This window comes from Oryza glaberrima, chromosome 4 (assembly GCF_000147395.1).
Source record: "Oryza glaberrima chromosome 4, OglaRS2, whole genome shotgun sequence".
In the NCBI taxonomy this organism is placed as follows: domain Eukaryota; kingdom Viridiplantae; phylum Streptophyta; class Magnoliopsida; order Poales; family Poaceae; genus Oryza; species Oryza glaberrima.
The window spans coordinates 5,065,497-5,083,251 of record NC_068329.1 but is presented as its reverse complement, the minus strand read 5'-3'; the positions used below and the strand labels follow the sequence as shown (position 1 = coordinate 5,083,251).

At 47.3% G+C, this 17,755-nt stretch overlaps 1 protein-coding gene across 1 annotated transcript; it reads right to left on the bottom strand.

Moving 5' to 3' along the window:
- Nucleotides 1-6,026: 6,026 nt before the first annotated feature.
- Nucleotides 6,027-7,088, bottom strand: LOC127770235 (uncharacterized). The gene has a single exon (XM_052295901.1). It carries the CDS (start codon nucleotides 7,086-7,088, stop codon nucleotides 6,027-6,029), a length of 1,062 nt encoding a protein of 353 aa, XP_052151861.1.
- Nucleotides 7,089-17,755: the final 10,667 nt, after the last annotated feature.

Sequence of the window (17,755 nt, the reverse complement as noted above, 5' to 3'; positions counted from 1 at the left end):
ACGAACAACATAGAGCGAGTTCACCAACTACTCAGTTCCTGCCTCAAGACCGGGCCTAAGAATATGCAACACGAAGTTGGAACCAGCAGAACGTTTATGAAGAAGAGATGTAGTTGTGTGCTAGGTTTGGTTGTTATTTATAGGGGATGGCAAGAAGCTGCACAATCTCAATTATTAGAAAGAGACGACGGCGCGTCGGACTGCTAGCTTCAGACTAATCAATTCAATAGCGTCGGACTGTTTCACTCGTGAAGTTAATAATTACAAAACGACAGCATCACTTTCGGCGGCACATGCTGCATAACTGTTTGCTTTATTAATTACAAAGCGACGAAGTCACTTTCGGCGCAGCGCAACGGAATCTTCAAAGTTTAATTGTGAATGATTTGATTCTCTATGGCATGTCCCGTGTTTGGAAAGAGAGGATGCCATTTTAGGTGCGTATCATTGCATCTCTGTGAAAAGAAATTAGTGGGTAATTTAAGTCATAAGTGGGTAATTTAAGTCATAGTAGTAAAAAGTAAAAGTAATATGCAATTTTAACCGCACAAGTAACATCGAAACTGCACTATTAATTTAGTTTGTGAGACTATTATTTTTGTTAGCTCTCGTACGAAAAATTATTAGTTAACCAAAAATCATATGTGTTAACTGGCTACAAAATAGGGCATAAAAATATGAGATATTTATGAACTACGAAACATCGTACATAACATGAAGAATAAGCAGTACAAAAAAATAATGTTCATTGCTAGTAATAGAAAGCCAAAATCACAGCAAGGTTCAGATAGGTTTGCCAGGTGAACTGAAAGACATTATGTTCACTTCTACTCGTCATCATCATCATGGTCAGTCGTAGTCCTAGATGTTCCAGCTCGCTTTTTTGTAGTTTTTTTTCTTGCTCCTGCGGCATGTCGAGGGCCTGAGAGTGACAGACGGTTTGGCTCATGGAGCTCACGGTTAGATCTACGTGGGTCATTGTCGTTTCCTTCGCCAACCTCTTGTTGTGTGGGCTGTGTCACATGGGGCGCATCATCAATTTGTGAAGTCCGAAGCTCGTTGGGTACCGATGACGACCCTCCACCGAAGCTGGACATGTCGCCTTATGATGCAGTGTAAGGCCTAAACCCTGACATTAGTTTAAGGCGAAATGACCCTACAGAAGCAATGTAGATATCAATGAAATTATCAAAGCTGGAGCACACAACAATAACACAAAAAAAATCCAAACCTGTTGACAGTGCTTGCATATATGGAATTTCATTACGATGCGAGGAATATTGACCAAATAGCCAATCACCTTGTTGCAAGAAGTCCATATAACCCTATACTCCACCACCAAACGACGTGCCTTGCATCCATATAAAATGTCACGGAGTTATTGTCTTAAGTTGAAGTGGGAGTCATGTATGGCATGAAAGTGCCATCGATATATGTGTATGGAGAATGATGGCTGAGCGTACCACTGTAATCCATGGATTGTCCTTGCCATGGGTTGGTGCCATATGTAGGTGCATGCAGTGGAACCGACTGAGTAGGCCCTGTTAATATCAGGAAGTAAATTGTCAATAAGATTCATATACATGAAAAATTAATAAATTGAAATAATAAAAATATGAAATTAGATGTAAGTGGAGACTGACCGCCTAACGACGTAAACCCTCCTTGACCGATAAAATCTGCAGACAATTGGGGTATGGTAGGGATACCTTGGCTAGTCCCTGTATATGCAATTAATTAGCAAAAAGTAAAATTACGAGTGGACATATGCATGCCAATATGGTACTGAATGTACACGGACCTGCAAATGGTGCAAATCCTCCTTGCTAGTGTGAGGTTGGCACATCGTGAGCCATTTGAGGAATCATTTGTGGCCTTGCAGAAGGCATATGAGGCACGGGACGGACCATTCACGTTCCCTTTGTCATCAATTAGAAAACATCATTTAGTCATTTCACATAAACAATTGGGAAAAAATTAGCATATTGATGAGCTATCCCGTACCAGCAAACGACGCAAACCCACCCTGCCATTGAGAGGTGATGGGCGTAGAGCTATGTGGGGGTACCCGTTCCGGTTGTGCTGCGAACAAATAAATTAGTCTTTAATATAAATGGCACTTATTTTAGCATTCCGCAATAACGTATTTTACCTTGAGTTGAACCAAAGCCTCCTAGGTGTTCCGAAATTTCAGTGATTTCTGGGATAGTCGGAATAGTGGGTGCCTCACGAAACGAAGTTGACCTTACTGCAGCACGACCGTCGCTGGATCGTTACGCGGAGGCTTAAGGGCGGGCTGAGGTGGACGGCCGGGAAGAGGTAAGAGGGACGCTCCAGCATTGGCTTGAATGTCCTTCTTGATGTTGCCGGAGTATAGACGTCCGAGGAATGTCGGCACGATGCGAGCCGCATGATTCGCTTACCTTTTCTACGGAGGGAGTCGACCGCGGCCATAACTTCCTGGTTGGTACCCACAATTCCATCTCTAAACTTCTCCCACAAAGATTTCGCATCCCTTACTAACTCCCCTGCAATGTCAGTCTGCATGAAGCGTAGCAACAATGTTAGAAAGTGGAACCCTATGTATAAGGACATACAGATGCAACAAAATATTTAAATGCTAGTAGTACCGTCAAGTGAGCGGGGGGTGCTAGCTGCATATCATATATTTGATCAATTGTTGGTGGACCTCGCTTGTCGGGATCCTCGGGTGCAAGCAGCCGGATGAGAGTCTGCGATGAGTACTAGGCCATGTATTGTTCGTAAGTGTTGTGGTCGTATGCCTTGGTCTCCTGGACGACATCATTCAAGGCCTGTGACCACGCCTCTATCCATGGGGTCATCCTTGAGTGCATAGATCGATGATACCTGTTGTCAGCTTGCCTCTTTTCCCTGCAACAAAAATACAACAATTAGCTGTTAGTTATATCTGACAATTTTGGAGAGCACAGAAATTAGACAGGATTGAAATAACAACATACGTGTGCACATCTGGTAGAAGGTGAAGTCCAACAGGAACTGGGACTTGTTGGTACAATCCCATCTGACGCATTACCCTTTGAACATTATACCCCTCGAAGAATATGTCGTACACCAGCATTTTTCGTGTCATCCAGTACGCTTCATCGCGGTAGCATAAGATGCTTACTCCATGTGGTGCACGCAAAATGGCCTCTTCGTTCGTGTACGGAGTCCATCGAACTTCGTTTTCCCTAAGGCTTTCGAACGCCTCGGTGAAGCACTCGTACACATTGTGCAACTGGATTCTCGCCCACTGTGGCTGCACGATCAGAGATTGTAGATTTAGTTATGCAGTATCATTGAAATGACAGAAATATTCCTTTAATGCAAGCATACGTACCAGTCCGTAGCACCAGCGAGTACCGAAGGTATGACGATCATCAACTGCGTCAGTGTAATCGTCCTTGTGGGCCACGGCCACACTCATGTATGGACGTCCGAACGAGAAGAGCTCGTACGACCACAACATGACCAAAAGTGGACACCCCGTGAAAATCGCCTCCCTTTGTCCGGTCTTAATACAAGCGTCGCAGAATCCACGGTATGTGGCTGCAAGGATGGCTGATCCCCAACTAAACTGTGCAGAAGGTGCTATATTACCTTCAGCAATTTGGCGAGCAAGGGGGATTAGCCTGGCATCCACAGTGTTCCCGTGCGAGCCGGTGAACATGACCCAACCAAACAGCCAAAGTAGATAAGCCTCAAGGTACAATGTCAGTTGGTACTCCTGGACATCGTTGGGCATATAACGCACCTAACAATATCATCTCTCCAATCTTCCGGAGAGTCCGGAAGTACAATTGCCTGGCCGGCTAGGGGCAGCCCCGTGAGCATGGACACATCCTACAAAGTTATGGTCATTTCTCCACACGGTAGATGGAATGTATGTGTCTCTGGCCTCCACCTAACAACCAGTGCCATAAGTAGGGACTTGTCGATATTTTGTCGTCGTTTGCTATGCGCCCCCATTTTTTTTTGTTTAGGTTCTCTAGCGTCGTAATGCATCCTTGCCTGCGTCATCTGAACGAAGGTAAGAAGACCTACAGCTGACAACCTATGAGGAAATTTATTAGTCACATTAGGCAATGTTATAGTACGATATCATGATGTTGCAAACTTTAACCGTTTATGCACCTCGGCTTCCATCGTGGATCAATCCCACACCATCCGGCTATACGCGGTATCAGGACAGCTTGACTAGAGCAAGAATTTCCATCAGATATCTTCTTTGCACGATGTCGTGCATCGATCTCTTTGCTAAGCAACGGGCAAGGCCACTCCTCTTCCATATCTGCATGTACATCATGAAGGGTAAATTAGAAATTTCATCAAGTGCACATACGAAAAAGTACATAATGCATTAAATTAAGGAAAAAAATTTTCTCATAGTACAAGTACAAACTCGAGCACACCTTACGAAATAAATAGTACAACAATAGGTTTACAAACGTTACAAACTTGGTAACACCTTACAATAAAATCTTACAACATTACCATAATAAAATAAATATTGCACATACTTATTGACTAACATATTACAAACTTATTGAAATACAACGTCATGCAGCAAACATATCATGACTGAACATAAATAACCGGACAGTGTAGGTTATAACTACTGCAGGTTTCCTTCCTCCCTATCGTGAGCACCCTGAGAGCCCCTTCTATTCCTCCTCGCACGTTGTTGCCTAGGTTCCATGCTTGAAGATGTACCCTCCTTGTTATTCTTGCAATCTCTAGTGCGGTGCCCGTACTGAAGACAGTCCTCACATCGCCTCACAGGCCCTCCCGCTTCGGATGCATCCATATCATTTCTTAAGCGCCGTGTCTGTCTTCTACCCTTACCAGCCTTCAACAAATCCAAGTCTGGCACATAGATCCTTTTATCACCCCTAGTATCGACTAGGTGTTGGAGGGACCTCTACCCGAGGATCTCAGCACTCCATGCATTCAGAACTCTATCCTTTAGGTAGAACGTCGACACGTATGATGTTGAATCAAGCTTAATTTTAGCGCACGCGGCCGGGGACATGGCTACATGGCTTATGAAGAAGCTTCGGCTTATTGCAAGAGCACGAACATTTGTTATCAGATTCGTGCCCTAGAGTAATTTCATGAGTGATGACCCTAGTAGAAGATCCAAAACCCCTCTTAGTGCGACATGTGACTTCCCACCTTCGTCTGACATTCCCATTGGTAATGACCGTGAGAAATCTTGCCTTGTTAGCCTTCTCTTGGAGGTACTCTGCCATCTTTTTGCAGAAAGGTGTTTGTACGTTAGACATTTGTTGCAACGCCGCGGCCCGCCTCGTCCTCATCCACATCGTTGTCCTGTGCATAATGCCTTCAACAAAAGCAGTTAGAGGTAAAGGCCTTAATTTGTGAAGAACCGCATTGTACGCCTCTGCAAGATTAGTGGTCATTATGCCATGCCTAGCCCCATTAGTGTCATGCAGGAGTGCCCACTTATCATTCGGCTTGCACTCAATCCAATGGGTAAAACATTTGATATTCTTTGATGACCTACGCTTCTTTCCATTTGATGGAATAAGATCATCCATTGGTTCTAGGGCCTGGGGGACATGTACATCCTGCAGGTTGTTGTTGGTCTGCTTTGACCGGATATGTGTCCTTGTCCCCTCGTCAAGTTGTTTCCAAAGCTCATCGAACTTTGTAGGCTGATTTGCCTTGCACAACCGCTTGAACATGTTCATCAGCTGTCGGCTATTGAATTGTTTGAAAAAATTGGCTCCCATGTGCCGCATGCACCAACGGCTGTGCATGTCAGGCCAGTAGTATGCACTATCACCATCCTCCTGGAGCTCTTTGATTGCCTTCAACAGACCGGCATTCCGGTCATGTATGATGCATATCAATGTGTGTTTTTGCACCACTCCCCACTTTAGATGTTGCAAGAACCACAACCAGCTTTCGTAGTTCTCGCTTTCAACAAAAGCAAAAGCTACTGGAATTATCTTCGCATCCGCACCAACGGCTGTTAATATCTAGCCTCTGTACTTCCCAGTTAGGAAAGTACTGTCGACACACAGCATCGGCCTCGAGCACTGGAACGCATGAATGCATGCTCCGAATGCAAAGAATGCCCGTTGCATCACAAGATAATTTGGAGGACGAATTGACTCCCGATCCTGCACAGCAACATAGGTCCCAGGGTTCCTGCTCTTTAGAATGTTAAGCATCTGTGGCAGTGTGTCATATGCTTCCTCAAATGTCCCATATCTTTTCTCCATGGCCTTCTGCTTCGCCCTCCAAGCCTTGTGGTAACTAATTGTGTATTGTTCACCTTTCTCCACCAGTTTTATTATGTGCCGCACAGGCAGGTCATCACCTTCAATAATTTCCTTGTAGTACTTGTTCGTGACGTATGCCGTGGTCAGGTTGCGATGCGACTCCCTAGTGTTCCGAATCAGACAGGAGTGTTCCTGCAGTTTGGACACAATCCAGTAAGACTCGTACTTTGGCACGTGACCATGAAGACGGAAGGTGCAACCTTCCGTCTCACAGACGACCGTGTACTCAGTCTTGTTAGACTTCACAACCCTGAACTGCCTTTGCATCTGGAATGACCATGACTTCACTGCGTCTTGCAACCTAGTTTTGTCACGGAACATTGCACCCAGATTGATTTGGCCATCCCCGTAGAACCATATTAAATCATGACAAGAGCTTTCTGCAATATAACCAGGGTCTTCAAGGTTCCACGAAGCAGGCATAGGTAGTTCATCAACTTCTTGTTCATCTTCATCATCACTCTCTTCAGCAGCGAGGTTTTCCTCATCTTCGACTGCATGTCGGTCCACCCTCTCAATTTCTTCAACTATAGCAGGTATGTCCTCCCCTTCATCGGCTTCACCAGTAGGATGGCGGTTAACCACTTCATCTCCTTGTATGGATAGATTTTGAATGTCAGGACCAACATCGCCACCACGATGGGGAGCTACAACTTCATCTTCTTCGTGTGAACTAGACCCCAACACCTCACGGTTGCTGGATTGCCCCGCAGCGCTCTCCGTAGGGACTCTTCCTTGACATGCTAGCACCAGCATGACATATTCATATCCCCGTCTCCTACAGCCAGCGAGCCAATCCTGCCAGGCCTTACTCCGTGTCACATTTTTTAACTCCCATCTTATGTTGTTAGCCGATCGGCTCCACATAACCCTCACGTTAACACTATGTATACCCGGATCTAAAGAAAATGTGCATGTTAACCAGTACCAAACTTCGGGCATGGTAAGGGTGTCAGGATTTGGATGGTATAGTGTGCATTGCCTAAAGTTGCTCAGATCGACACCACTTTCATTTTCCATAATTTCACCTTCACCGAAATACACTCTAAATGCCGACATTCCTGCCATTGCAGTCAACACGGACTACTCCGTAAGGAAGTTTTACAGAACAAACGTGTCCTATTCACGACAAAAATTAGTTTACACGCATACTTTTTTTTGATAAAAAAATCTTTATCAATAACTAATTATTTATATTTCCATATTATTTATAAAAAATTCATGTACTTGTAATAAAAAAATTATAAATAAATAATTATGTAAACATAAATTATTTACTTACGAATACATGACAACACAATTTATTATTTATAATTTTACTACAACTTTGACCTAAAAAATAAACACATGACAATAAAATTAATACATATTAATTAATTAAAACACGTAATTAAACATAACTATGGCAATTAATTTAAGTAAAAGAGTATGTAATACTTAAAACAATACAACCATACCATATCGTACATAAATATGATGACAAAATATTTACCTGCGTTTATCAGATTCCGCCTACTCCTTTTTAACCATCTTGCTCGTATAACAATTACTGCCTCAAAGTTTATTTCACTGCATAATCCATATGTTTAACTAACAAATTAATTATACATATCAATTAATTTTAATACAACAAATGACTACTTGCACCGAAGAAACATTGACGGAAGCTAAGTTAAAAATCATTTTGGTTAGCTCTTTCTATTCTTTATCTAGGACAATGACACTCATTGAGCCGCATCATGTTCTTTGCTACGGACTGTTTGTACCTACTTAGATATGACCTCTAAAACAATACTACTATTGCAAATTTGGATGAGTACATATAATATATTATAACTTTAACTATAAATTATCTAACGGACCGTAACTTTACTTAAATACAAAATATTTGTAACTATCAGTTAGTACAAAATTATCTATAAATTAATCATAACATAAAAAATTAGTAGAACTAAGTTCAACTTCACTTGATTACTTACATAATCAAATTAATCATAACTACCAATTTATTATAGTATATGTTGTCGAATGGACAACTATGCCACGTCGAAAGGCGTGGTTTTCTCAACAGTAGTTGGAATGTAAAAGCAATTGTATTGATTTGTGAAATATTTTTTTGGGGATCCCCCATTACATGGCCCTAGAGGTCTATTTATAGCCTTAGCACAAGCTTGCACCTCCTAGGGTTTAGGGTTGCAAGGGATTTTACATGGTTTCCCTTATGAAAGGGACATTTACATGGGTATGCAGTGTCATTTGCACATATGGGCCTTTAATGGGCTGATAGGCTAGGCCTGGTCTAGGGCAAACGGGCCTAAAAGGCGGGGGCGGCCTGTTGGGCCTCCTTGATGCCGAACTCGTCATGGCGAAGTCTTTGTAGTTCGCCCGAGATGCCTTCGCCCGAGATGCCTTTACTTTCGGAATACTGACACGGCTTTCCAGCCTTCGCCATCTTCGCTTATGGCTTCCGCCATAGGGCTTCGCCTGAATGGCCTTGACGTCTTTGGCTTGAATCCTTGCTGGTACTATAGTTTCGGCAGGTCCGGCCGAAGGGCTTCATGGCATGCCTCCAACAAGCCCCTCACGGGCAAGGGTGAGTAAGGAGCTTCGGCCGAGACCGTGCAAACTATATGGTATGGCATGAGGCGTCCCCTTTCAGCCAATGTTCCTGCCGAAAGCTCTTTTCAGACTTCTGCAGAAAAAATATGAACACTGGCGTTCGCCTTTCGAGAATGGCGAAGCTGTATTATGACCCTGGGTGATTATATTTTGCCAAGTTTGTCTGCTTTGCGCGATTCTTGACTTGTATTTTTTTTTTCTTTCCCCTTTTCCCTATTGTTTTAGCGGGGATTTCGCCGAAAGTCATGCGTTCGGCCCCCTTTTGGGGATTGGCGAAAAGATTTGTTGACTTTTCAGCTTTCGACTTCCGTTTTTGACTCGTAGCATTTTGCGCTGGGAAAAACGCTTGTGTTTTGCGTAAGTTGAATGTAACAGCGTTCTGTATCTCTATTCCGAAACAAGCTGTCGCGGTTTCAACATTCGGCGAGTGATGCTTCGGCCGATTCGTTTCGCCCCCCTGGCGTTTTCGTCAATCAAGCGTTCGCCTTTTATGTAGCTATGTGGTTGTCAAAATGGCAAATTAGAGGCGAAGACCTCCTGGTCGAACCTTAGAGGATTACGACCGGTGCCACATCCAGCGCCGCGATGACATTGCCACACTTTGGTTAGACTTCGAAATGACTAATCGTCAAGTTGTTATCTCTTGACGTCGGTGTGTATTTCGCTTCCTTCCCCCCTTAGAGTCGTGTACAGTATAGACGATGAACCGTGTTCGCGGGACTTAGTAGGGGCGAGGCAAAAATGTTCTGAAATGGATGATATAATTTTTTGCTCCTTTGTATAACACGTATGTGCTTTTGCCCGATGGAGCTTGTGCGTGTTTTTATGTTTCTTTTCGCTATCATCGCATTTTGTAACTTGTACGTTCGGAAGGGCGAGGCGTGTCGGCCCCCTTGCGTGTTAGCGAAAGGAATTCACATTGACTTTTCAGCCCTCATCATTCACTCTCAACTTTTGGCATGTGCGTCCAGAAACGCTTAAGTATTTGCATAAGTCGAGTGTAGCGATGATCGGTATGTTTTCCGAAAACGAGCTGTCGCGGTTTCAACGTTCGGCGAGCTATGCTTCGGCCGATTCATATCGCCCCCTTGGCGTTTTCGTCGATCAAATGTTTGCCTTGGGGTTTTTCCACGAAATATCATACACAAAAAAGGCGAAGACACCCATGAATTTTATATGACTGAGCGTTAGTTTGCCATTGCCCAGCGTCAACGCAGCATAATCCCCGTTTTTCCTTCTTCACCGCTTAAAAATTTTGTGTTGATCTAACAACTAGCGATGAAGAAGATGCTCAAGAGGGAAGTCCTTCGCCTTTGAGGACTGCTTTTACTGATGAATCGGATATAAAGTCCGAATGTCTTTTGGCGGGCAATGGAATTTATCTGTAACTTGTGCTTTTTGGCAAATAAATAGGGTGTGGTGCGTGTTACGGCTGTTCGGCTCGTACTTTCCCCTTTTTGCCTTTGGCAAAGGTATTTTTAGGTACTTTGATCGTTTTGACTGTTGCTGGCTTTCGGTCTTTTTAGTACTTCAACCTTTTTAACTGTTACCGGCTTTCGGTCTTTTCTTTAGTGCTGCTAGGGTATTGTTGTTCGTCCCTTTCGGCTGCCCCGTTCATCTGCGGGTGTGCAACCAATGCGAACTTGATTTCAAGTTTTAGCCCCTAGCATATTTCCTTGGACTTCTCGGAGTCAAACCGCTTGTTATTGTCGGTAATGAACTCTTTCGGCACACCGAATCGGCAGAAAATGTTTTTCCGAACGGATTTTTACACTAGTGCCAAAGGTGCTGCCTTAGCCCATCGAAGGCGGCTTGACACTCAGGTGTCCAATTGAGTTTGCCGGCCCCTCGGAGCATCTTGAAAAATGATAAATCTCTTTCGGCTGCTCTTGGGAGCAACTCCTTAACTTATTTTCGCCCCCAGCCCTTGTCGCCGTACCTCGCTAGTACTGTGGCGAAGGGCGTGGGTGGGCGAAACCTGTTCGCCCGCAGCCCTTGACGCCGTACCTTATTGGAACTATGGAGAAGGGCGTGGGTGTGGCGAAACCTATCCGCACGCAGCCCATGACGCCGTACCTTATTAGTACTATGGCGAAGGGCGTCGCGTGTGGCGAAACCTCTTCGCTCGCAGCACTTGACGCCGTGCCTTATTGGCACTATGGCGAAGGGCATGGGTGGGCGAAACCTGTTCGCCCGCAGCCCTTGACGCCATACCTTATTGGTACTATGGCGAAGGGCGTGGGTGTGTGGCGAAACCTGTTCGCCTACAGCCCTTGACGCCATACCTCATTGGTACTATGGCGAAGGGCGTGGATGGGCGAAACCTGTTCGCCCGCAGCCCTTGACGCCGTACCTCATTGGTACTTTGGCGAAGGGTATGGCGTGTGGCGAAACCTGTTCGCCCGCAGCCCTTGACGCCATGCTTTATTGGCACTATGGCGAAGGGCGTGGCGTGTTTCGCCCGCAGCCCTCGACGCCGTGCCTTATTGGCACTATGGCGAAGGGCGTGGATGGGCGAAACCTGTTCGCCCGCAGCCCTTGACGCCGTGCCTTATTGGCACTATGGCGAAGGGCGTGGCGTGTGGCGAACCCTCTTCGCTCGCAGCCCTTGACGCCGTACCTTATCGGCACTTATTGGCACTATGGCGAAGGGCATGGCGTGTGGCGAAACCTGTTCGCCCGCAGCCCATGACGCCGTGCCTTATTGGCACTATGGCGAAGGGCATGGCGTGTGGCGAAACCTCTTCGTCCGCAGCCCTTGATGTCGTGCCATATTGGCACTATGGCGAAGGGCGTGGGTTGGCGAAACCTGTTCGCCCGCAACTCTTGACGCCGTGCCTTATTGGCACTATGGCGAAGGGCGTGGGTGGACGAAACCTCTTCGCCCGCAACCCTTGACGCCGTACCTCATTGGTACTATGGCGAAGGGCGTGGGTAGGCGAAACCTGTTCGCCCGCAACCCTTGACGCCATACCTCATTGGTACTATGGCGAAGGGTATAGCGTGTGGCGAAACCTGTTCGCCCGTAGCCCTTGTCGCCGTGCCTTATTGGCACTATGGCAAAGGGCGTGGATGGGCGAAACCTGTTCACCCGCAGCCCTTGACGCCGTGCCTTATTGGCACTATGGCGAAGGGCGTGGCGTGTTTCGCCCGCAGCCCTTGACTGTCACATCCTGATTTTCGTCTTAGGATTTATAAAGTATTTAATAAATTATTATTAGAGTTTATATTAAATGTTCATTAATTTACAAGTGAAGTTAAATATGGGAAATAAAATTTCCTAAATATAAAGCATGGATGGATTTAATTTTTATTAAATTCTTCATGGTTAATTATACTATCTGGAATTTTCTCGGATTTTTCGGAGCTCAATTCCTAATTTTAATCATACAAAGAACATTTCAGTAATTATCCACATATTAAATTAATCATTAAATGGTCTGATTGTAATTTTGTTAAGTACTTTGAGTGTCCAAGTATTTTCAGGATTTTTCTTGAAATTATTTGAGCATTGGAAGTATTTTTAATAATTCAAAGATCATTTAAGTGATTATTTTAATTGGAAAAGTAATAACAATCCTCCTCCTCAGCTTGGGCCATTTTCGGCCCATTCCTTCCTCTTCTCTCCCTCCTCGCGTGCGTGCTGTGCAGCCCACGCCGGTCCAACCCGAGCCGCCTCCTCTCCTCTAAGCCCAGCCGGAAAAGTCTACTTTCTCTCCCTGCGCTACTGTTCATCTTTCAGCTCAGGTAGAGCCCGAGCCAGCCGTGCCGTGCACAGTGCCGCCGCCTCCTCCTTCCAAATCTCGCCTCCCCGTTGCTCCTTTTTCTAAATTAGTTGAGGGGAAATATTCCTCTTATCTTCCTCTATCTCTACCCCCAAAAATCGGAGCTAATCGTTGAGTATCTTATCCGAATCGAACTCGTTTTTGAGTTTATCTCCAAAACCGAGTTTTTGATTTCCCGGAGCGATTTCTTGCGGGAGGAGTCCGATCTATTCAATCCAAGGCTATAAATAGGACCCCCTAGTCCTCCTCTTTCGTTTGCCCCCTCTCCCGTGATCTCCCGTGCCTCGTAGCGCCGACGCCACGTGCTCCACCCCGCCATCGTCGCCGGCCGAGCTCCATCCGCGTCGCGCCGCCGCCTCCGTCGTCGCCGCCGGTCGCCGTCACCACCGTTAGGTGCGCGGGAGGGTGGAGAAGCCCGGCCGCCTGTCCCCCCGAAGCCGCCGACCACCGCAGCTCCGGCACCACCACCGACCGAAGCCGCCGCCGCCATCCACCTCGCCGCCGGCCGTCGTCCGTCGTCGTTTGTCGTATCGGTGAGCACCATTGAGTTCGCAATGTTGTCCTCTACGCGTAGGTGTCCTCCAAAAGTCCGGCCGACCACCCTAGCTCCGGCGAGGTCGCCACCCGTGCCTTGGCTGCCGTCGATGACATCATCATGACGTCATCATCTCCTCTTTTTCAGTTTTTTTTAATAGATTAAATCTTCGGAAATTCATAACTAAATCATCGTAACTCGGATTCGAGTGGTTCAAGTTGCTAAATTCATCTAAAATCAAGATCTACATGTTAAAAATATCCACATGTACTGTTTATGCTTGTTTTTGTACTGTTTTGTTGATTTTGTTCTTTCGCTTTAGTTTCTGACGTTCCGGAGGAGAGCGTTTTCGTTGTGAAGGTTTGTGAGTTCGTCGGAAGAGATTCAGAGGATTAATTGAAGACCGATTATTGCAAAGCAAGTCACACAGATCCTAAACACAATCCTTTGAGCATGTTGATCCTATATTTAAATTCTCTATTTATTTCAACTGTGCATTTATTTTCGAATGTCACCGGGTGGTGTGAACCTATTCCTTTGTTATGGCCAATTTGCATTGAATGCCCTATTCCTTGATACCTTGGGTAATAAATTGATTAGCTTGAACCTTATATATTGGTTTGGTTCAGCTAAATGCTATATATATATATAATTGCTTAGCCATGCTTAGAAACATTATCACATAATTGGGATAACTAATGTTACACAATCACTTATGATTATATTTAAAGGTAGCTCAGAATGGTTAATCGTGTTATGATAATTAATTGATAATTAAAATTTGTCAATGGTGGGTTGTGAGCACATGGTTGTGAAGGTCGTGCTCATGGCAATTAAGGACCGGTTCACGAGCTACTGTTGTGAGACATTAACCGTGCCAACCACAAGCCAGCGTGGGCAACGGCTTTACCTTTTGTATAGCATGATTCATTGCGGGGTGCCAAACTGAGAAGCGGCGAGAAGTCCGTGGGGGTCGCTGGGGAGTCCATGCCTCTGGTTATATTTATAGAGGGGGTGATTATGATCCAGGAATGGTGCACTGTGGTGAGTTGTGTTGTGCAGGGGGTATTGTCACAGCCTCTATTCGGGTACTTTCCAGGACGCATGGTAGACATAATGTTGAGGCTGTGTCTTGTGGGTACAGTGGTACACCTCTGGCCAGAGTAAAACTATTCGAATAGTCGTGCCCGCGGTTATAGGCGAGTTGAGCAATGTTTTTCGTGATTAGTCTCACACCTCTCACAATAATTTTGGATGTTATAACTGGTAATAATTTGCTTAGCTCCTGGTTTGGAGTTAGATCTGTACAGCTGGGTATGGTTGTTCAGAATGGTTGGGCCTGAGCAGCATGGGCATGTTGTTCAGTGTTGATTAAAATTGATGATTAAAGTACTCTACTGTTTTACTACTCTTAAATCTTTGCTAAATGCTGTTTTCGCAAATGAACCCTATATTATGCCATCCTTTGGTATCCTTGTGCACTTGCATATTTGCTGTGTGGCTTGTTGAGTATGTCATATGCTCATTCTTGCAATAATCAATCAACCTCAGTTGAAGAAAAAGGATCCAGAAGGAGAAGACGTTTGGCTTATACCCCAGTTGAGTTGCCTATGGGAGTGGAGCTGAAGCCATCGCTAAACCGTTAATTCCGCTGCTGTTTTTCTTTTCTTTTGTAAGTATGTAACGTTATTATTAAGATGGATTTGTATATTAAATTGTCAGTTTGTGTACCTCGGCTGATTCCTGCACGAGGATTTTATGCACAAATTAGTTCGGAAATTACTAGTGAATTTCCGGGCGTGACATTGACGCCGTGCCTTATTGGCACTATGGCGAAGGGCGTGGCGTGTGGTGAACCCTCTTCGCCCGCAGCCCTTGACGCCGTGCCTTATCGGCACTATGGCAAAGGGCGTGGGTTGGCAAACCCTCTTCGCCCGCAGCCCTTGACGCCGTGCCTTATTGGCACTATGGCGTAGGGCGTGGGTTGGCGAACCCTCTTGGGCACTATGGCGAAGGGCATGGCGTGTGGCAAAACCTCTTCGTCCGCAGCCCTTGACGCCGTGCCATATTGGCACTATGGCGAAGGGCATGGGTTGGCGAAGCCTGTTCGCCCGCAGCCCTTGGCGTCGTGCCTTATTGGTACTATGGCGAAGGGTGTGGGTGGACGAAACCTCTTCACCCGGAACCCTTGACGCCGTAACTCATTGGTACTATGGCGAAGGGCGTGGGTAGGCGAAACCTATTCGCCCACAAGCCTTGACGCCGTACCTCATTGGTACTATGGCGAAGGGTATGGCGTGTGGCGAAACCTGTTCACCAGTAGCCCTTGACGCCGTGCCTTATTGGCACTATGGCGAAGGGTGTGGATGGGCGAAACCTGTTCGCCCGCAGCCCTTGACGCCGTGCCTTATTGGCACTATGGCGAAGGGCGTGGGTGGACGAAACCTCTTCACCCGCAACCCTTGACGCCGTACCTCATTGGTACTATGGCGAAGGGCGTGGGTAGGCGAAACCTGTTCGCCCGCAACCCTTGACGCCGTGCCTTATTGGCACTATGGCGAAGGGCGTGGATGGGCGAAACCTGTTCGCCCGCAGCCCTTGACGCCGTGCCTTATTGGCACTATGGCGAAGGGCATGGCGTGTGGCAAAACCTCTTCGTCCGCAGCCCTTGACGCCGTGCCATATTGGCACTATGGCGAAGGGCATGGGTTGGCGAAGCCTGTTCGCCCGCAGCCCTTGGCGTCGTGCCTTATTGGTACTATGGCGAAGGGTGTGGGTGGACGAAACCTCTTCACCCGGAACCCTTGACGCCGTAACTCATTGGTACTATGGCGAAGGGCGTGGGTAGGCGAAACCTATTCGCCCACAAGCCTTGACGCCGTACCTCATTGGTACTATGGCGAAGGGTATGGCGTGTGGCGAAACCTGTTCACCAGTAGCCCTTGACGCCGTGCCTTATTGGCACTATGGCGAAGGGCGTGGATGGGCGAAACCTGTTCGCCCGCAGCCCTTGACGCCGTGCCTTATTGGCACTATGGCGAAGGGCGTGGGTGGACGAAACCTCTTCACCCGCAACCCTTGACGCCGTACCTCATTGGTACTATGGCGAAGGGCGTGGGTAGGCGAAACCTGTTCGCCCGCAACCCTTGACGCCGTGCCTTATTGGCACTATGGCGAAGGGCGTGGATGGGCGAAACCTGTTCGCCCGCAGCCCTTGACGCCGTGCCTTATTGGCACTATGGCGAAGGGCATGGCGTGTGGCAAAACCTCTTCGTCCGCAGCCCTTGACGCCGTGCCATATTGGCACTATGGCGAAGGGCATGGGTTGGCGAAGCCTGTTCGCCCGCAGCCCTTGGCGTCGTGCCTTATTGGTACTATGGCGAAGGGTGTGGGTGGACGAAACCTCTTCACCCGGAACCCTTGACGCCGTAACTCATTGGTACTATGGCGAAGGGCATGGGTAGGCGAAACCTATTCGCCCACAAGCCTTGACGCCGTACCTCATTGGTACTATGGCGAAGGGTATGGCGTGTGGCCAAACCTGTTCACCAGTAGCCCTTGACGCCGTGCCTTATTGACACTATGGCGAAGGGCGTGGATGGGCGAAACCTGTTCGCCCGCAGCCCTTGACGCCGTGCCTTATTGGCACTATGGCGAAGGGCGTGGGTGGACGAAACCGCCCGCAACCCTTGACTCCGTACCTCATTGGTACTATGACGAAGGGCGTGGGTAGGCAAAACCTGTTCGCCCGCAACCCTTGACGCTGTGCCTTGTTGGCACTATGGCAAAGGGCGTGGATGGGCGAAACCTGTTCGCCCGTAGCCCTTGACGCCGTGCCTTATTGGCACTATGGCGAAGGGCGTGTGTTGGCGAACCCTCTTCGCCCGCAGCCCTTGACGTCGTGCCTTATTGGCACTATGGCGAAGGGCGTGGCGTGTTTCGCCCGCAGCCCTTGACGCCGTGCCTTATTGGCACTATGGCGAAGGGCGTGGCGTGTGGCAAAACCTGTTCGCCCGCAGCCCTTGACGCCGTGCCTTATTGGCACTATGGCGAAGGGCATGGGTTGGCAAAACCTGTTCGCCCGCAGCCCTTGGCGCCGTGCCTTATTGGTACTATGGCGAAGGGCGTGGGTGGACGAAACCTTTTCGCCCGCAACTCTTGACGCCGTACCTCATTGGTACTATGGCGAAGGGCGTGGGTAGGCGAAACCTATTCGCCCGCAATCCTTGACGCCGTACCTCATTGGTACTATGGCGAAGGGTATGGCGTGCGGCAAAACCTGTTCACCCGTAGCCCTTGACGCCGTGCCTTATTGACACTATGGCGAAGGGCGTGGATGGGCGAAACCTGTTCGCCCGCAGCCCTTGACGCCGTGCATTATTGGCACTATGGCGAAGGGCGTGGGTTGGCGAACCCTCTTCGCCCGCAGCCCTTGACGTCGTGCCTTATTGGCACTATGGCGAAGGGCGTGGCGTGTTTCGCCC

Coding starts and splice junctions, on each gene's coding strand:
- LOC127770235 (XM_052295901.1), bottom strand. CDS start 7,088: ATGCTGGTGCTAGCATGTCAAGGAAGAGTCCCTACGGAGAGCGCTGCG.